The sequence below is a fragment of the Oncorhynchus nerka genome, linkage group LG20 (assembly GCF_034236695.1).
Source record: "Oncorhynchus nerka isolate Pitt River linkage group LG20, Oner_Uvic_2.0, whole genome shotgun sequence".
Lineage (NCBI taxonomy): Eukaryota > Metazoa > Chordata > Actinopteri > Salmoniformes > Salmonidae > Oncorhynchus > Oncorhynchus nerka.
Window position 1 is genome coordinate 45,658,913 of NC_088415.1, and position 22,169 is coordinate 45,681,081.

Consider the following 22,169-nt stretch of genomic DNA (forward strand, 5'->3'; position numbering starts at 1 on the left):
AAATGAGCAAGAAAGATCACATCGCGTCAGTAGATAGCTGGGTGTTCGCAGAGTTTTGCTTGTGCAACAGTGGGGCAGTCATCGTCTCTCCCATTGAAAAAGCTACAGTTCCAGTTGATATATTATCGATTATATATTTTAAAAACAACCTGAGGATTGATTATAAAAAATGTTTGACATGTTTCTGTGGTCATTACGGATACTATTTGGAATTTGTCTGCGATGTCGTGACAGCTCGAGTCTGTGGATTTCTGAACATAACGCGTCAAAGAAATTGAGGTATTTTGGATATAAAAAATAATCTTTATGGAACAAAAGGAACATTTATTGTGTAACTGGGAGTCTCGTGAGTGCAAACATCAGAAGATAATCAAAGGTAAGTGATTTAATCAGTTGTACAATAGGGAGGGGGAATAAGATTGTGGATAGTGTGATTATAGATCAGAGCCCATAAGTCTCGGAAGTGTAAATGTACAAATCAACTGTGAACGTTAATCATGTTTTAGTCATTTCAAAGTTCATGTAATGTATGTAATGTAACAGTATGTTCAAAAAGGAAGGACTGTTGGATTCTAGCTTGAAATATATACTTATTCCTGTTACTATACTAGAACTACTTTACATGTATAATGTAATTGTCTTATGGAGAGGACAAAAGGGCAACAGTCTGGTTTCAGTCGCTGAGAAGGTTGAATAGCCGTGGATTAGGGAGGAGTAAGCAATGTGGGCCGAGGTCAGGTCAGATGAAGTGACAAGGACCAGTTCTATTACACACACACACACACACAACGTAAGTTCCTGCCTAGCAACAGAGATGTATTGGCTGTCCAGATGTGCAAGGAGAAGACTAATAGGAGGGTATAAATACTTGTACTGGTGGAACCATATCTTTGTATTTTCAGCTGTTTGACCCAGTGGGTGAATAAACCTGGTTTGAGCTTTGACTAGTTGTCAAAGCTTAAACCGAGTTTAGGAAAGCTATGATCCATTATTGATGGCACCTGTTAACCTCTTGCTTCTACTCGGGACGCTTGCGTCCCAACTAGAGCTCTGGAAATGCAAATGCGCTACGCTAAATGCTAATAGTATTAGTTAAAACTCAAAAGTTCATTAAAATACACATGCAGGGTATCGAATTAAAGCTACACTCGTTGTGAATCCAGGCAACAAGTCAGATTTTTAAAATGCTTTTCGGCGAAAGCATGAGAAGCTATTATCTGATAGCATGTAACACCCCAAAAGACCCACAGGGGACGTAAACAAAATAATTAGCATTTCGGCGTCACACAAACCGCACAATAAAATAGAAAACATTCATTACCTTTCACCATCTTCTTTGTTGGCACTCCTAGATGTCCCATAAACACTATTTGGGTCTTTATTTCGATTAAATCGGTCCATATAAAGCCTAGATATCGTTATATGTAGACTGTGTGATAAACGAAAAAAAACATCGTTTCAAAACGTAACGTCATTTTTTTAAATTCAAAAAGTCGACGATAAACTTTCACAAAACACTTCGAAATACGTTTGTAATGCAACTTTAGGTATTAGTAAATGTTAATAAGCGATAAAATTCATCAGGAGGCGATGTAAAGATCATTAGCTGTCCGTCTGGAAAAATGTCCGGCTAGAAACTCAACGAAAATATCCGGTCCTAGACCTGAGGTGATACGGTGCCCTGTATGTGTTTGACCAAGAAAAAACTCGAAGGGAAATGACAAGACTCTAGACACCGTGTGGAAGCTGTAGGTACTGCAACCTCAGTCAATTAATTGTGGTTCACCTTTATCAATGGGTTCAAGTAGCGCATGGATATATTTTCCCATTTTCAGTGATCAGTTTTTCCTGTGCTTTTCGATGTAAATGCCGTTCTGGGAAAGCCACAGCAGTGATTTAACCAGTTTTATAAACGTCTGAGTGTTTTCTATCCACACAGACTAAGCAAATGCATATACTATACTCCTGGCATGAGTAGCAGGGCGCTGAAATGTTGCGCGATTTTTAACAGAATGTTAAAAAAAGTAGAGGGTCGACTTAAGAGGTTAAATCCACTTCAAAATCAGTGTAGATGAAGGGGAAGAGACAGGTTAAAACCTCTTGGTGTTAGGGGCAGTATTTTAATTTTAAAACGGGATATTTTGTCAGGAAAATATGCTAGAATATGCATATAATTGACAGCTTTGGATAGAAAAAACGTCCAAAACTGTAAAGATATTGTCTGTGAGTATAACAGAACTGATGTTGCAGGCGAAAGCCTGAGAAAAATCCAATCCGGAAGTGCCCCAGGTTTTGAAAGCGCTGCGTTCCAATGACTCCCTATTCAGCTGTGAATGTACCATCAACGAGCTTACGCTTTCTACGTATTCCCAAGGTGTCTACAGCATTGTGACGTAGTTTTCCGCATTTCTGTTGAAGAATAGCCATAGGCGGCCACATTCCGTAAGTGGTCACATGGTGGCTCCGAGAGAGATTCTCGCGTAAAATACAGAGGTAGCCATTATTCCAATCGGTCCTAGTGAAAAACGAATTGTCCCGACGGATATATTATCGAATAGATATTAGAAAAACACCTTGAGGATGGATTCTAAACAACGTTACCATGTTTCTGTCGATATTATGGAGCTTATTTGGAATATTTTTCGGCGTTGTGGTGACCGCAATTTCCGGGCGATTTCTCAGCCAAACGTGAAGAACAAACGGAGCTATTTTGCCTACAAAAATAATATTTTGGGGAAAAATTTACTTTGGCTGTCTACCTGGGAGTCTCGTGAGTGAAAACACGAGATGAAAATCTGAGACGGCAGGGTGATTAACAAAAGTCTAAGCTGTGTTTCAATACATTTCATTTGTGATTTTCATGAATAGGAAGATTTTCTAGGAAGATTTATGTCCGTTGCCTTATGCTAATTAGTGTCAGATGATGACAACGGTCCCGTTCACGGGATGGGGTGTCACTACAGGTTAAAGAAGGATTTTTAAGCATTGACACAATTAAGACTTGGATTGCATGTGTGTCATTTAGAGGGTGAATGGGCAAGACAAGATTTAAGGGCTCCCATATGCAGACAACCCCAGTTAGCAGTGTCTGTTGTTCCAATAACACTCTTAGAGCGTCAGCAGATTTGTCCTGGGGCTCCCAGGGCACACTGACAGATTGTCAAAGGACAAGAGAGAGAGAGATAGAGTGAGACAAAGCCAGATACAGAGAGAAAGACAGAAATTAAAAGGGAAAGAGAAACACAGTAAGATGGCAAACAAAATGGTTATGAGAGAGGATGAGGATACAGGTAGAGAGAGCTAAATAAAGACAGCATGTGTGGTGGAGGGGTTGGAAGAGAGTAGGGTGCGGAGTCTGGGGACGGGAGAGGCATTGTAACATCTAAATATCCTCTGGGATCTAGAGACATCACTGGGACACCTTAACGACAGGTGACAGACACATCCTGTATGGATAGGGGGTTGAATACGAGTCACTGCTTCAAACGCAGCCAAATAGATTAACATTCCATTTGATGGCGCACCACCCCACCCGCTTAGTGGAGAATGGTAAGTCTGCCATTAGTGGAACCCATTGTGTGAGTGATGGGCACAAAGAGATTCAAGGAGACAGAGCTTCCACTGTCCCTGGGGACCTAGCGAAGATCCGTGTGTGTGTGAGAGCTGTTTATAGGCCGACAAAAAAAATACACTATAGCGCAGCAAAGCATGTGGTTGGATTTGAACGAATCGGCTGCCAGACTGGGAATGAAAGGAAACTTTGTTATTTCCAAGATGGCAGAAACTGGAGAAAGGTTGGCCATGGTGACCGGCTCCTTCCTTAGTGGATTTGTCGACCCAGTCCTCATTCACGTATCAGTGGTTATTCATGGAATTTGTATTTTATTTTTATTGAATCAGGTCTACCTAAAATCCTCTTCACTGCATCAAGCATCCTTGACATCATCTCCCTAACATCACATCCAGACAAACATTTTCTTCCTCATAAAAAAATATTTAAAAAAAAACAAACAGTCATCCATCAGAAAAATATAAACAAATACAATTTTAGTTTGTGTGACAAAATAAGCAATCTAAAACGCTGTGAAATATATTTTCAATAACCATAAATATTGTATTTTCAGCTGGTATACAAAACCAAAAGTAAAATACACAAAAACAAAACTTTAGAACGGGAAGCATAGAAGCAGCACACATAGAACAGATCTACCTCTTCTTAGACTTTTGTTACGTTCTAGATTTCTGGTACAAACTCCAGGCGGAAACCAAGAAAGCTCAAACTAGATTTATTACACCCAACTGGATGCTTCAACTGAGAACATAAAGATGCAGTCACACAGTCTTATAACTTCAATTCAGTACATGAGGTAACATCACAGTAGGACGACCCAGGCTGGGCCAGAAGGTGGTCTGGCTCTGTCTTCCCTTCTTGAGATACAATTCAGCTATCTGCATCCTGTTATCCTCACTCCACTCCCCAGATATGACGTTGAAAGTCATCTCCTCACTTCCCACAGAAACTAGACAGCTAGACATCATACCCCAGACAGTTTCTATTCATTTCTGCAAAACATATTCTAACCCCTGACAAATGGCTAATTTCCAACCCTTATGAAATCATTCTTACCCTCAGACAGGCCCTTTTTGTATTTTCCCTATGCCTAAATACATTACTCAAAGATTATTGAACCTAACCCATACCAGAAAATGTACTACTGAATCGCTAATTCTACAAGGTGCTCTGTTCAGAATGTCTCCAACACTGTCACGTCTACTCCCGCTCCTCCCCTCCAGCGTTCAACGTTGCCGGTTTACTAACCACTGGACCTGGGAACCATCATTACGCACACCTGGCTTTCATCATTACGAACACCTGGACTCCATTACCTCACTCATTATCTCCCCTTTATCTGGCACTCTCCCTTAGGTTCCTTACAAAGGCAGAATGGTTTCTGTTGCTTATGTCTAGATGCTACTCCTACGTTGTATCGTTACATGTTATATTAAACTGACCACCTGCATCTGCTTCTCGACTCCCAGTGTCTACGGTACAGAATACTGCCTCACAAGAATTGAAGCAGCAGGAAATCAGAACATCTCCCAGATGGTCGACGAGCAGGGATACCTACTTCGTCAGCACCCCGAATAGCTGGCACAACTAGGGATGGCTATGGAAGAGGTTCTTCGCAGTGTTCAACGTCTCGAACGTCCGAGAGGCGTTGCCTTCAACTAGCAGAGAATACTCTACCACCAGTTGACCCAGCACACCAGCAGCATGCCCAGATGCCCGTTTGTCCCTCCCAGATAAAGATGACGGCACCCCATTTAAACATCTTAACATTGCGCACCAGATAGGAGCACGTACCACGAGAGGCCCAAGGTTGCCACAGTTATTAGCCTTAGGTCATTAATATGGTCAAATCCGGAAACTATAATTTCGAAAACAAAACGTTTATTCTTTCAGTGAAATACAGAACAGTTCCGTATTTTATTGAATGGGTGGAATATCCATAAGTCTAAATATTACTGTTACATTGCACAACCTTCAATGTTACGTCATAATTATGGCAAATTAGTTTGCAACGAGCCAGGCGGCCCAAACTGTTGTATATACCCTGACTCTGCATGCAATGAACGCAAGAGAAGTGACACAATTTCCCTAGTTTAATATTGCCTGCTAACCTGAAATTATTTTAAATATGCAGGTTTAATAAAATATACTTCTGTGTATTGATTTTAAGAAAGGCATTGATGTTTATGGTTAGGTACATTAGTGCTTTTTTTTTCCGCAAATGCGGTTTTGTGAAATCATCCCACGTTTGGCGAAATTGGCTGTCTTTGTTAGGAATAGATAGTTCGCAACGAGCCAGGCAGCCCAAACTGCTGCATATACCTTGACTCTATTGCACAAAACACAAGAGAAGTGACAATTAGTTAAAATAAATTCATGTTAGCAGGCAATATTAACTAAATATGCAGGTTTTAAAATATATACTTATGTATTGATTTTAAGAAAGGTGTTGATATTTATGGTTAGGGACACATTGGTGCAACGACAGGGGTTTTTCAAATGTGCTTGTTAAATCACCTGTTTGGCGAAGTAGGCTATGATTCAATGATTAATTAACAGGCACCGCATCGATTATATGCAACGCAGGACAAGCTAGATAAACTAGTAATATCAACCATGTGTAGTTAACTAGTGATTATGTTAAGATTGTTTAAAAAAAAGACACGTTTAATGCTAGCTAGCACCTTACCTTGGCTCCTTGCTGCACTCGCATAACAGGTAGTCAGCCTGCCACGCAGTCTCCTTGTAGAGTGCAATGTAATCGGCCATGATCGGTGTCCAAAAATGCGGATTACTGATTGTTATGAAAACTTTTAATCTGCACTAATTAGTCGGCCATTCCGATGAATCGGTCGACCTCTAATGTGTAGCGTAAAACCAGTCTCAATCATACAATCAAGATCTCAAACTCTTTACCACACAACCATAAAGAGTATCAAATCTCTATAGTCTTCAACTACTGTACAACTGACCACAAATCAACACTGTATAATTCCCACTAAAACAAATTAAAAACCGTACGCAAAAAAGTTGTCAGTCAGAATCCAATCCACCAACAGATCCAGCGGAGACCAAATCTGATGTGTAGTCCAAAAGGAAGAAATTAGTGGAAATTCCCTTTTAAACTTGAGGCCAGACTTGAGGCGTCTGTTTCTCAAACTAGACATTAATGTACTTGTCATCTTACTCAGTTGTGCACCGGGGCCTCCCACTCTTTCTATTCTGGTTAGAGACAGTTTGCACTGCTCTGTGAAGGGAGTAATACAGTGTTGTACGAGATCTTCAGTTTCTTGGCAATTTCTTGCATGGAATAGCCTTCATTTCTCAGAACAAGAATAGTTTGAGAAGGACTTTGTTTCTAGCCATTTTGAGCCTGTAATCAAACCCACAAATGCTGATGCACCAGATAGTCAACTAGTCTAAGGCAAGTTTTATTGCTGCTTTAATCAGGACAATAGTTTTCAGCTGTGCTAACAATTGCAAAAGGGTTTTCTAATGATCAATTATCCTTTTAAAATTATAAAATTGGATTAGCTAACACAACGTGCCATTGGAACACGAGTGATAGTTGCTTATGGGCCTCTGTAGACATTCCAATAAAAAAATAACCTGCCGTTTACAGCTACAATAGTCATTTACAACATTAACAATTTCTACATTGTATTTCTGATTAATTTGATGTTATTCTCATGGACAAAATGTGATTTTATTTAAAAAACAAGGACATTTCTAAGTGACCCCAAACTTTTGAACAGTAGTGCATGTATGTATTTTTATTATTAATATACATATATTTCGAAGTACATATTAGATCTGGGAATTGCCAGGGATCTCACGATATGATATCATGACAGTTAGTCGCAATACATATCGTATCGGCACCTATATGTACTTGATACTCTGAATCACAATAAAATCAGTGTTTCAAACATATTGCTCACCATAGGTCAGCTGCAGAGGGAAAAGAGAGCCATGAGAAAACAAGATTTGATCAGTCATAGAAATAGAAGTGCTGAAAACAAATTGTCTCCCTGTTTAAAAAGAAGATGCAGACCAAGATAGGAAGGAAAAAAACAGGAGCATCGACATTGTTAAGAGAATAGGGGACCATTTTGGACGCATCCCATGTCCTGCTCCCTCATACCATGTGGACGTGTTATGACCTTGACGAGTTATCAGATTACACTCAGTGCATCCTGTGGCTAAAGTGCTTGTGTTCAAAATGGAAGAGGAGTTAGCATTGGTTTCCAGCCTCTCCTGCCTGAGCCACATTATCATACAAAGAAAACGTGTGCTTGAACTGGGTAGTAAACTCCCCGAGACCCATCTTCTCTAGCTGAGCCAGCCCACTAATCTGTAGACTGCACACGTATGCCTACCTGAGCTGGAAGTCGCTCTTACTCACTGTGAGTGAGTGAGTGTGAGTGACTGTGCATCTGTATGTGTGCGTGTGTGTGTGTGTATCTGTGTGTGTGTGTGTGTGTAGTACAAGCTCTTTTAGTTGTACATTAACAGTATATTCTTCAAATCAAAGAACCCAGAGACTGCTTGGGCTTCATGTCTGTCTCCCACTGTGTGCAGCTGAGAGTAATCACCTCGACTGTAATGAATTTACTCATGTTCCCTTTGATGCAGTTCACCGTTTCAACCACAGCATCTTTGCACTGGGCCAGGTAAATCTGGGAGTAAATGTTTACAGCTTGAAGCTGAGAAGTGGACCTATTAGTTCATGTGCCAGATTATACTGTATATTTCATCGTCTGGAGTCAACCAAATTTACATGCACAATACAGTGTGCCTGTATTCCTAGGATATTTAGTAAAGTTAGTTCCTTAAAGCAATAGTTCAATGTTATCACACCTTTCATGAGTTCACAAAAAACTGCAGACGTCAATCCCAAACAAACTGATTCTTAAGTTAATCATCCCTTTAATGCACCCTCACACTTCTACTCCTCCATTTCCACAACTTACCTTCCAGCCGCTGCCTGCCTCCCAGTAGTAGGGGAAGTTGTCACAGATCCATTGGTAGATCTCACTGAGGGTCATCCTCTTGTGTGGCGAGCCGTTAATGGCAAAGGTGATGAGGCTGGCGTAGCTATAGGGTGGCTTGCCGTCCCGGTGCTGGGCCGCCTCCTCCTGGTCCAGTGTTGTGCCCGGGTCCAGCGGGGTGCTCTTCTTGCCCGGCCCCTGGCCATGATGCCCGTGGTGGTGGTGCCCTGAGTCGGACTTCTGGATGGCCGCCCGCATGGTGAGCTGGGGAAGCCAGTCCATGGAGGTCAGGCTGCTCCCTAGTTCAGTGGTCATGGTGGTGAAGGGTTGTGGGAGTTGGGAGGGGAGGGACTCAGGGGGATTCTCTCCTTTGGCTCACTGGATTGCTGTTGCACTGCAGTCCCGGCTGAATTCTGGAAGAAAAGGAGGATGTTTGCTATACAACTGCTCATTTTGATAGAACAAACTGCATAACAGATATGCTGTTTTTTTTTATCATAGCCAAAAAACAACCGTATTGGGTGGATAAAGGAGAACACTAGAATAAACATACAGATATGGTTTGCAGCTGACTGGGCTACAGATGTGTCAGGAGATAGGATATAGTTCATTATGTTATTCTTTTCATGGAATGGTCCAGATTTCAGCACAGCAAATACTGTGACTGGCATAGCTTCCCTCAATTTAAAGACGCACTATGCTAAATCGCCCTTCCATTTCCTGGTTGATACAATTCTAATAGTTCGCCTAATTTCCATTTGTGACAATACAAGCAAGTATACTGTAGAGCAGTGGCTCCCAAACGTTGTACCCCCTCAAGTATTCAACATCCAGCTGCGTACCCCCTCTAGCATTCAACCTCCAGCTGCGTACCCCCTCTAGCACCAGGGTCAGCGCAATCTCAAATATTGTTTCTTGCCATCATTGCAAGCCTGCCAAACACACACTCTATACAATACATTTATTAAACATAAGAATGAGTGAGTTGTCGTCACAACCCGGCTCGTGGGAAGTGACAAAGAGCTCTTATAGGACCAGGGCACAAATATAATAATCAATCAATTGTGCTCTTTATTTAGCCATCTTACATATGAAAATGGTGAAATACTCAGTACAGGTTAATGAGAAGGGTGTGCTGGAAAGGATGCACATAACTCTGCAATGATGTATTGGAGAGTCGCAGTCTTAAATCATTTTCTACACAGTCTGTGCCTGTAATTACATTTCATGCTAGTGACGGCCGAGAATCCACTCTCACATCGGTACGTGTTTGCAAATGGCATCAGTGTCTTACGTGATTTTCCAAGGCAGGATACAATCCAGAAATCTGTCAGTAGCTTCTGATTAAATTACATTTTCACAGAACCGTTTGACGCAATTTTGATGAAGCTCTCATTCAGATATCGGAAATGCGGACTGGAGGCAAGGCATGAAAGGGATAACAAATCCAGGGTGCGTCAACAGTTAAGTACCCACGTGATTGCGCACCCAACTCACTGCGGTGCTTCGCTACGTCACATTTGACATTGTCCGTAAGCTTCATTTGCACACAAAAAACCATACAATGATGGAAAGACTTGTGTTGTCCTTGTTAATGCAGACAGAGAAAAGGTCCAACCTCTTAATAATAGCCTCAATTTTGTCCCGCACATTGAATCTAGTTGCGGAGAGTCCCTGTAATCCTAGATTCAGATCATTCAGGTGAGGAAAAAACATCACCCAGATAGGCCAACTTTAGGCTTGTTTCTCAATTTTAAAAAACCTGTCAAGACTTTGCACATTGATAAGCAGCGCACTTCTGTAAGTTGTAAAAGCGTTACATGGTCGCTGCCTAGATCATTGCATAATGCAGAAAATACAAAGTTCAGGGGACTTGCTTTAAAGTTTCACTTTTCACTGTAGTGTCCAAAACATCTTTCAAGTTGTCAGGCATTCCCTTGACAGCAAGAGCTTCTCAGTGGATGCTGCAGTGTACCCAAGTAGCGTCAGGAGCAACTACTAGCACGTGCATTTCCACTCCACTATGTCTCCCTGTCATGGCTTTTGTGCCACCGGTACAGATACAAACACATCTTGACCACCGAAGTCCATTTGAGGTCACAAAGTTGTCCAGTACTTTAAAAAACTATCTTCTCTTGTTGTCCTGGTTTCCAGTGGTTTGCAGAAGAGGATGTCTTCCTTTATTGACCCCCTATAAACATAACTGACATATACAAGGAGCTGTGCCAGGCCCGACACGTCTATTGACTCATCCAGCAGTAACGCATAGAATTCACTGGCTTGTATGCCAAGCAGTAATTGTTTCAAAACATCTCCTGCCATGTCACTGATGCGTCGTGACACAGTGTTGTTTGATGAAGACATTGTCTGTATAATTTTTTTGGGCCTTTCCCCCCCCAGCTTTGTCCCATCAATATCTGCGGCAGCAGGGAGAATTAAGTCCTCCACAATAGTACGAGGCTTGCCTGTCCTAGCCACTCGGTAGCTCACCATATAAGACGCTTCCAGACCCTTATGAATGGTATCTGTTGCTCTTATAAATGTCTTGCTACTCAAGTCATCTTAATTCTTGCTCAAAAAACTCCTGTGGCTTATTTTTCAAATTGGCATGTTTGCATCTAAATGTCTGCACAAGAGAAGGTTTCATCGAGTTGTGAGATAGTACTTTTGCACATATAACACACGGTGGCTGAGGAAAGGCACTACTCCCAATATAAGTGAACCCCAAATCAATGATGTTCTCATCTTTGCGCGTCTTCGAAGGTCCAACGTCCCTGTCTGTTGTTCGGTGCTTTCCCGGGTAAGGTAGCAGTAGCTCTTCGGCTGCATCAGATTGTCAGTGCAACTGTCAGTGTCCATGCTAGAATTACTGATGCTAGCATTGAATGTGCTCGTGGAAGCAGAACTTGTGTCGTCAACAGGTGCAGGTGTAGTAGTGCTGGTAGTAGCAGTACTACCAGTAGAGCTGGTATGTGTCTATGGACTCGGGCCTTACTTTTTTTAACCATAAATCAATTTTCAAGCAAACGGAATGAACAGCAGCTACGTTTGGCTACATTGGTGGAATTCATGCGAGAGTTTATGGCAGTGAAACGAGGCTAGTCAGGCGAGAAAGAAACTTCACCCAAATATATAGCCCCATTGAAAAATCTAAATGGACTGTTTGAAAATGTGAAGACATTTTTTTGCCGTACACCCAGCGGCATTGTGCGTACCCCAGTTTGGTAATACCTGGTGTAGAGAATCATTGTACCATCTAAAACATTGTGTTTGAAGCTGGTGTAGAAAACCGAAAGTATACGAAACTTAACAGGAAGCATAGAAATAGCACACATTGAACAGATCTACCTTTCTTTTTAGATTTGCTTTCAATTAGAATGACAGATCTATAAGTAACAATTATATGTATATTTGGTTGGGTCGCCCAAAAAGTTACATATCACAGCTTTAAAAAATATATTTTATACAGCCTAGCAACTGTTTCCTCTAAGTCTGAACTTCACTCAAACCTATAAAAAAAAAAAAAAGTATGGTCAATTGTAAAGACTGCAAACATATTAACAAAATTCTTACTCTTTTCGTTTCTTGCCATCTCTCCTCTGGCTCACGCATCTGTGGAATGTACTGTATCCAAAGATAGAGTAGTGCTATGGTACATGTTCATTCAGGATCCAATGCTGTAAAACAGAAAGCAAGAAGGTGAGTTTGTCAAGTCCTGGCTGACAACACTCAGAGACTCATAAATAAATGCCTTCGCAATATCACAAAGCCACCCACCACAACAGCAAAACTATTCCTCAGAGTTCTGTCTATCCAGCTTCCCTCGATCATTCGCCATCCAACCAAGTAGAAATGGCAACTTAATCTGGAGTGACTAAAAGCTTGGGAATTGTTTTCACAACTGACTGCCAAAATGGGGGAACAGCTCGGGAGCAATTCCAATTCTTCAGCGGAACCCGGAAGGACAGAATAGGATTGAATATTTCCCCCGGTATTTTAGAAATGTTCCATCCCGAGAATAAATGACTTTTCTCCCTGGTACCCCGTATTTCCTGACGAAACTGTCTGCATTTGATAAAGAGCTTTGATCAGCATAAATTCAGACCTGATGCTACCGGAGCCTGATGAGCCATTTATTAAATACATTTTATGAGCCCGTGCCCAAATGATTGTGCCCTTATCCAATACATATATGATAGGCTACTGCCCATTATGTACGACAGAAAAACATGAAAATCCCATAGATGTTGCTGGCCATATGGTATCTTGGGCAAATAAATAAAACTAGCTCCAGCAGGTTCATCTGTTTGAGTGTAGCCTATTGAATTATATGGACTGGAATTACGCACATCATTTAAACCATGATAAAGCAGAAGAGAAAGTGATTCTGGTGCAGCAGATGCAGCCTACAAAGTCACAAGTATAGGCTAGTGATTTGGATAATAAAATATAAATGGGGCATAATTGTATAATTAGTAGGCTGACATTTTTCCACTAATCTTAAACTGTTGAAAGCGAGGAAGGATAGGCTATTTTCATCATTCTAATGACATCCTTGAATAATATGTGACTGGAATTATATGCAGAAGGCTTTCTTTTCTTTACGAAGATTGATTGAATGGTTATGGGTCTGAATAAATAACTGCTACAGCCTACCCCCCAAAAGCTTGCGTCCCTCTTCAAGTAGTCCATTGGTGTAGGAAATGCAACAAAAGAAATGTCCAGCAAGCTATTCTAGTCAAGATGTTACTGCATGGGACCAAGAGCTAAGGAGCATTTGAGGAGGCCAGCGGAGCACAGGTGCTTGCGTATTGCGCGAGAGACCGAGGATAAGTTAAGCTTATTATGCATAACACAAAATTAGCAAAAAAATAGGCTTGAATGTATTACCTGAAAAAAGTAGGTTAGGACATCTACAGTTGAAGTCGGAAGTTTACGTACACCTTAGTCAAATACATTTAAACTCAGTTTTCACAATTCCTGTAAAAAATTACCTGCCTTAGGATCACCATTTTATATTAAGAATTTGACATGTCAGAATAATAGTTGAGAACGATCACATTCCCGGTGGGTCAGAAGTTTACATACCCTCAATTAGTATTTGGTAGCATTGCCTTTAAAATTGTTTAACTTGGGTCAAACATTTCAGGTAGCCTTCCAAAAGCTTCCCACAATAAGTTGGATGAATTTTGGCCCATTCCACCTGACAGAGCTGGTGTAACTGAGTCAGGTTTGTAAGCTTTTTCAGTTCTGCCCACACATTTTTTATAGGATTGAGGTCAGGGCTTCATGATGGCCACTCCAATAGCTTGACTTTGTTCTCCTTAAGACATTTTGCCACAGCTTCGGAAGTATGCTTGGGGTCATTGTCCATTCGGAAGACCCATTTGCGACCAAGCTTTAACCTCCTGACTGATGTCTTGAGATATTGCTTCAATATATCCATATACATTTCCATCCTCATGATGCCATCTATTTTGGGAAGTGCACCAGTCCCTCCTGCAGCAAAGCACCCCCACAACATGATGCTGCCACCCCTGTGCTTCCCGGTTGGGATGGTGTTCTTCGGCTTGCAAGCCTCCCCCTTTTTCCTCCAAACATAACGATGGTCATTATGACCAAACAGTTCTACTTCTGTTTCAAATGACCAGAGGACATTTCTCCAAAAAGTACGATCTTTGTCCCCATGTGCAGGTGCAAAACGTAGTCTGGCTTTCTATTGGCGGTTTTGGAGCAGTGGCTTCTAACTTGCTGAGCGGCCTTCCAGTTTATGTCGATATAGGACTCGTTTTACTGTGGATATAGATACTTTTGTACAGGTTTTCTCCAGCATCTTCACAAGGTCCTTTGCTGTTGTTCTGGGATTGAATTGCACTTTTCACACCAAAGTACGTTCATCTCTAGGAGACAGAACGTGTCTCATTCTTGAGCAGTATGACGGCTGCATTGTCCCATGGTGTTTATACATGCAGACTATTGTTTGTACAGATAAACGTGATACCTTCAGGCATTTGGAAATTGCTCCAAAGGATGAACCAGACTTTTCCCTGAGGTCTTGGCTGATTTCTTTAGATGTTCCCATGATGTCAAGCGAAGAGGCACCGAGTTTGAAGGTAGGCCTTGAAATACATCCACAGGTACACCTCCAATTGACTGAAATGTCAATTAGCCTATGATTTTCTGGAATTTTCCAAGCGGTTGAAGGTAAAGTCAAGTTAGTGTATGTAAACTTCTGACCCACTGGAATTGTGATACAGTGAAATAATCTGTCTGAACAATTGTTGGAAAAATTACTTGTGTCATGCACAAAGTAGATGTCCTAACCGACTTGCCAAAACTATAGTTTGTTAAGAAGAAATGTGTGGAGTGGCTGAAAAAGTTAATGACTCCAACCTAAGTGTATCTAAACTTCAACTGTATATACAGTATCAATCTAGAACAATATTATCTATTTTGGATGCAATTTGAATGGAGTTGATAGAGAGAGAGTGCGAGACTGCGAGAGTGTGGACCAAAGTCCTGCTTGAACCCTGTATAGACAATTTCCTGACTAAACCTGGTCAGTAGTAGAGCCAAGTCTCCAAAGGATACCTGCACATCTTTGAGTAATTAAAACAACCTTCAAATGTCCTTAAAACAGAAACACACACCAGCCCACGCAATCACACACACTATCGTCTCCTGAAACTTCAACGAGCCGATCTACCAGAAATACAAAACTCTGTCTCTGCGGATCCCCCTGGAGAGCAACATACAAGAGGAGAAAACAAAGATAATACTCCGCCCGCAAACCAGTTTATTTTTCAGTTGAAAAATACTCAAATGTTTAACACGTTCATCTAGTCCAACATGCATGGCAAAACAAAAAGGGAAGAGGGAAAATGCCAGGTGAGCTTTTACACAAGTCCTTATTTTTCCCTCATTAAGAGTAGGCTTTAGCTGCAAATCAAGCAGCCACAAGCCCCGATCTGCTGTGCTGCTGCGGTTGTTGTTGCAGTTGAGAGTGTGGGCTTGAATGTTGTGGTGGCATAGCGTTAGAGTAGTGGAGGTGCTAGGATGAGTAATACGTTACAACAGAGAAGGGGTCATAGCACTGCTGCTGGGGAAAGGGGGGGGGGGGGCAAAAAGACGGTGATTACCCAGTCAACCAGTTCCACAGTGGCTGGCCTAACCCATATATCTGGGAGCGCTCCCCTATTGTATCTGAAGCGAGTGTGCCATTACAAATCATGCTCTTTTGTTTTCTTTCAAGTCTGCAGAGGCAAGCCTTACTGTGCTTTGCTGAGTAAAACAGCTAAATAGGCTAGCTTTTGAGAAGCACTGAGGTCCTTACCACAGGTTTGATTGGTACACAGGGTTCAGAGCCTGTCTGATTTGTGCTTACGTGTTAATACCATCAGAGGTATTTAGCTTCTGTAACCACAGCTCAGCCATGATGAAGCAAGCGCCAAAATCAAATCTCTGAATGCAACCACACCTTGAACCACAGCCATCCATAGAATAATTGCCTGTCAAGAGTGTGACTTGACACAGGAATTACAGACAATAGTGCAAGACTAGTAGGAACCCGGAGACCTTGGATAGAAAGGGCTTGTGCCAAGTCCACAAATACATTCATTAAGAGTGGTAAATTAAAACGTGATGAGGAAGCAGTTGGTGCTGTTAGCCCAACACATCACCGGGGGCACACTGCCTGCCCTCCAGGACATCTACAGCACTCTGTGTCACAAGAAGGCCAAGAATAATATCAAGGACCTCAGCCACCCGAGCCACAGCCTGATCACCACGCTACCATCCAGAAGGGAAGGTCAGTACAGGTGCATCAGAGCTGGGACCGAAAGACTGAAAAACAGCTTCTACCTCAAGGCCATCAACAGCATGTTAAATAGTCACCACTAGCCAGCCTCTACCCAGTACCCTGCCCTGAACATTAGTCACTAGCCACCTACCACCCAGTTACTCTACCATGCACCTTAGAGGCTGCTGCCCTACATAGTCAGGGAACACTGGTCACATATACTATTCTTCAGATATACTACATATTCTATATTGTCTATACATTCAATTATACACATAGTGCATTTGGAAAGTTCAGACCCTTGACTTTTTCAACATTGTTAAGTTACAGCCTTATTCTAAAATTTATGAAATTGTTTTTTCCCCCTTCATCAATCTACACACAATATCAATGACAAAGCAAAAACAGGTTAATAAGTTTTGGCTAATTCATTAAAAATAATAATTGAAATATTAAATAAGTATTCAGACCCACAGTTAAAGTCAGAGGTTTACATACACCTTAGCCAAATACTTTTTAAACTCCATCTCTCACAATTCCTGACATTTAATCCAGTAAAAGTCCCGTTTTAGGTCAGTTAGGATCACCACTTTATTTTAAGAAAGTGAAATGTCAGAAAAATAGTAGAGTGATTTATTTCAGCTTATTTCTTTCATCACATTCCCAGTGGGTCAGTAGTTAACATGCACTCAATTAGTATTTGGTAGCATTGCCTTTAAATTGTTTAACTTGGGTCAAACATCTCAGGTAGCCTTCCACAAGCTTCCCACAATAAGTTGGGTGAATTTTGGCCTATTCCTCCTGACGGAGCTGGTTTGTAGGCCTCCTTGCACGCACACGCTTTTTCAGTTCTGCCCACAAATTTTCTATGTGATTGAGATCAGGGCTTCATGATGGCCACTCTAATACCTCGACTTTGTTGTCCTTACGCCATTTTGTCACAACTTTGGAAGTATGGTTGTGGTACTTGTCCAATTGGAAGACCCATCTGAGACCAAGCTTTAACTTCCTGACTGATCTCTTGAGATGTTGCTTCAATATATCCACAAATATCCATCCTCACGATGCCATCTATTTTGGGAAGTACACCAGTCCCTCCTGCAGCAAAGCACCCCTACAACATGATGCTGCCACCCACGTGCTTCACGGTTGGGATGGTGTTCTTCTGCTTGCAAGCCTCCCCTTTTTCCTCCAAACATAATTGTCATTATGGCCAAACAGTTCTATTTGTGTTTCATCAGACCAGAGGACATTTCTCCAAAAAGTACGATCTTTGTCCCCATGTGCAGTTGCAAACAGTCTGGCTTTTTTTTTTATGGCGGTTTTGCAGCAGTGGCTTCTTCCTTGCTGAGTAGCCTATCAGAAATTAATTGTTGTAAGTTCATTTATATTTTTTGAGATGTGAATACCAAGTATGTCTACTTCACCATCCACCCATTTTATTGGAAAACTACACGGTAGTGTAAACACTAACGATCCGATAAGTAATATGGTACACTTGTCATAATTTAGGTTTGAATCCAGAGAGGCTAGAAAAGCGATCAAGATATTCAATGAGACTGCAAGAATCCAGAAAAAAATGAAGTGTTAAACAAACCAAAATATATATTTGAGATTCTTCAAAGTAGCCACCCTTTGCATTGACAGCTTTGCACACTTGTGGTATTCTCTCAACCAGCTTCATGAGGTAGTCACCTGGAATGCATTTCAATTGCCTTCTTAAAAGTTAATTTGTGGAATTTCTTTCCTTCTTAATGCATTTGAACCAATCAGTTGTTTTGCGACAAGGTAGGGGTGGTATACAGAAGATAGCCCTATTTGGTGAAAGACCAAGTCCATATTATGGCAAGAACAGCTCAAATAAGCAAAGAGAAACAGTCCATCACTTTAAGACATGAAGGTCTGTCAATCTGGGAAATTTCAAGAACTTTGAACGTTTCTTTAAGTGCAGTCGCAAAAAGCATGAAGCGCTATGATGAAACTGGCTTTCATGAGGACCACCACAGTAAAGGAAGCCCCAGAGTTACTTCTGCTGCAGAGGATATGTTAATTTGAGTTAACTGCACCTCAGAAATTGTAGCCCAAATAAATGCTTCAGAGTTCAAGTAACAGACATCTCAACATCAGCTGTTCAGATGAGACTGTGTGAATCAGGCCTTCAAGGTCAAATTCCTGCAAAGAAACCACTACTAAAGGACACCAATAAGAAGGGACTGGCTTGGGCCAAGAAACACGATCAATGAACATTAGACCGATGGAAATCTGTCCTTTGTTCTGATGAGTCCAAAATGTGAGATTTTTGGTTCCAACTGCCGTGTCTTTGTGAGATGCTGTAGGTGACCGGATGATCTCCAAATGGGTGGTTCCCACTGTGAAGCATGGAGGAGGGGGTGTGATGGTGTGGGGGTGCTTTGCTGGTGACACTGTCAGTGATTTATTTCAAATTCAAGGCACACTAAACCAGCATGGCTACCACAGCATTCTGCAGCAATACGCCATCCCATCTGGTTTGGGCTTAGTGGGACTATCATTTGTTTTTCAACAGGTACAATAACCCAACACACCTCCAGGCTGTTTAATGGCTATTTGACCAAGAAGGAGCGATATGGAGTGTGCAAAGCTGTCAAGACAAAGGGTGGCTACTTGAAGAATCTCAAATATATTCTGATTGGTTTAACACTTTTGGTTACTACATGATTCCATATGTTATTTCATAGTGTTGATGTCTTCACTATTATTCTACAATGTAGAAAATAGTAAAAAATAAACATTAAAAATAAACCTTGAATGAATGGGTATCCTAAAACTTTTGAACGGTAGCGTATGTTTGTTAACATGTCAGCACTTTTTTTTTGATTGGTTGCCATCTAGGTTAGGCTATTTGATCAGAAAAACCTTCATGATGTAAAAAGTTTGTCATATATTGTATCTCCAGCCTGTAGGCTACAAAGAAGGAAGCATACATTTTCTACGATATGCAATCATTTTTAGGATGGAACGTGGAGCGCCGCGTCTCTCCAACAGCACCCTAGAGGCGTGCTGGGAATGGACAAGATAAATATTGAGTCCTGCCTTTGACAAAGTGGGCACTGCTTATCATAGGGTGGCATCAGCACTCACCTAAAAAGCCAATGACACAGGTTGACAGAAATTGTAATTGTTTTTGGGCAAAATTATGTTAGATTTTATGTGTTGTTGGAAGTGCGTCTTGGTCCGTCTAGCTCAGAAAATGCCGCCCTCGTCAATCTGCCGCCATAGGGGGCCTCCTAATCCTGCCTAATGAGCAGGCCGGCCGTGATTTCAAGTTTAGCCAACTTGGATCTATTTGCTGGCGACGAAGGTTGAAGAGTTGAATTGTTACGAACACACACTTGTCTCCAACTGTTTGAAAAGCATGTTAGCCAGTCCACTTGTTCAGATATTGAAATAAAGTGGCTTACCTTTCTTCTCAGAATGCCAATTCCTTATATAAAATTGTGTTTATGCTTATTGCACATTTACAAAACACGGACTAGGCAGCTAGTATAACAGTGTTTGGCTAAAATAAGGCCATTGCTTTTCTATGGGCTTATTTTGGACCCAAGCTTATCGCTTGCCTTCCTGCCATTTGTACATCTCCCATTGTTAGGGCGGAGAAGTGCATCTCGTCATTATATACAGATCGTGGTGTAAAATGGGAAGCTGCACACAGCACAGAGGAGTGAAGGAGACGAGACCAAAAATACGACATGAAAACAAGGGGACAAAACGCTCATAAGAATGAACAAAAAGCTTGATTTCTTGCAATACATACATTTGGAATACCGCGCAAAACATTCATTCTAATTGATCTAATTCGATATATTGCCCAGCCCTCGTCACAGCAACGACACCAATATAATCCCAGGATTTACATCTTAAGACCATGCTTTAACTTATGTTCCTTGAAAATAAACGAATTATTGCCAGTCTAGCAGCCACTGCCTATGCATGACACTAAGTAGAATTATAACACTCAGGGCAGAGAAAGGGGATCCCAAAGAGGATTAGATTAGCAGGAGTTTGGTAATTGCATTGTTTCCTATAAATCTTTATTATCGTGATGCTCATTATTTAAAAAATGTCCTGAAACTGAATACAAGTTGTGCATATATTGGTGAACAACTTTAGATAAATTCTGAAATATGCTATTCTCTACCCCCCCCCCCCCAAAATGTAGCTAAAATCACACCTGCCATAAGGGAGGGAAGAGGGAGTACCTTCAAGAGAGAGAATAGTGAGCAATAGAGCAGTTTTACATTTATTAGCAACTAATAGCCTACATTTAAAAAACATGACCAATAAAATATGAGCAAAGATTTTGATTGAAACTGAAAACCTCAATTTGAACGTTGTTCAAAAAGCCCCTTAAAGTTGCACACCCATGTGAAAAGGGTATGAGGCTTTCATAACTGGGCACATAGTCCCTTAAAAAAAGAGTTTGGGTCACTGTGTGATTGAATGTATTCACCGATTAGACTTGGGTGGCTGGGATGCACGCCCTCTGCTGAATGGATTGCTAACAGCCACCCACTGATCGCCAGGCTTTACACTTCTGCATTTTAATGGAGTGGAGGGCAAGAGTAAGGAGGAATCCAAATATCTTCAGAAGAAAAATTATTGGAAGTTATGACAAAATACACCCTCCTCCCAGACTTTGACGAGCTGAGGGGGTTTCCTGGGGAGGACTGCGTTGTGTGGGTAACCTAATGTCTCAAAAGGAGCCTGTCGGCGTGTCGAACTGTCATGTCTGGGAGTAATGGGCATTGAAAAGAGGGAGAAAAGGGTCCAAAAAGCCAAAGCCAACATTGTAATTACTTTCCACCTCGATGCCAAAGCCGATGTCTTCATTTGAAGGTTCTTGCTCATCTTTCAATAAAATTGAGTTAAGCCTCTTGACTAACTACTGTTTGATACTTCACTAGTTACAAAAAAATTCAAATGTATGCACTCTACTGTAAGTCGCTAATTCGATAAGAGCGTCTATTAAATGACAAATGTAAATGTAGGTGTCCACTTTGGGTGAAATCCTGACTTGAGATGCATGCGCCATTAACTCAATTTGAATCTTACATTGACCAATGGACAATTTCTGCATGGTTTGGAATAAACATCCCATGGAAGGATGGGGCCATAAGTAGGCTACGGAGTTCAGCAGGGCCGACTGGAAATGTATTTATTTAGTGCAAGATTTGGTTTTGGGGTTCTGAGATTATGGTTGAATCCATGCTGATTTAATCATTTCAAATTCATTAAACAAGTGAAATAAAATTTCATTTCAGAGAAAATCAAATAAAAATTATTCATGAAATCAATTCACATCCCAAATCAACAGGAGAAATTGAAATGATTCACCCCAGCACTGCTTTTCAGATCTCAACCAATAGCCAATGAACTGCCAACACACTGTGGCCCTCGAGAACTTAGAATGAAATATCTAGCCTACACAGATACACCTAAAAACAGCTTACAGGAGAGAAGAGGTTGCAACCCATCAACAACCCGAAAAAATCCTGAGAACAGCAAAGTTTTTAAAAAAAGGTGTATTTTTCCATAAATAAAATATGTGAGTGCAGCATTTGGGCACACTCCCCCTACGAGAGGTCCCAGGAGAGGGAAGGAGGCTGTTTGTGAACTCGGGCTCAGCACAGTAAAGAATACAGCACTGAATCACTGAGAAATCAACTGCATTCCCACATCCACCCATGTTCAGTTTTCCTCTTTAAAAATGCATCGATTTACAGCAAAAATAGATTAAAGCGCCCAACCTAAAAGTTTGGCTTCTGAATAG

The 22,169-nt window shown here is 41.3% G+C and overlaps 1 protein-coding gene across 2 annotated transcripts in view; it reads right to left on the reverse strand.

Annotated features, from left to right (window-relative positions):
• The window catches only part of LOC115102616 (forkhead box protein J3-like), a 97,402-nt gene that overhangs the window by 60,820 nt on the left and 14,413 nt on the right, over positions 1-22,169 (reverse strand). Inside the window, exons 2-3 of one of the 2 annotated variants that reach the window (XM_029622748.2) lie at positions 12,136-12,239; positions 8,545-8,975 (exon numbers count right to left, since the gene is read on the reverse strand). In XM_029622748.2, the coding sequence (XP_029478608.2) occupies positions 8,545-8,877 (333 nt within the window). In that variant the 5' untranslated portion in view covers positions 8,878-8,975; positions 12,136-12,239. The remainder of the gene's footprint in view (positions 1-8,544; positions 8,976-12,135; positions 12,240-22,169) is intronic. The other variant, XM_029622747.2, reaches the window with a different exon arrangement.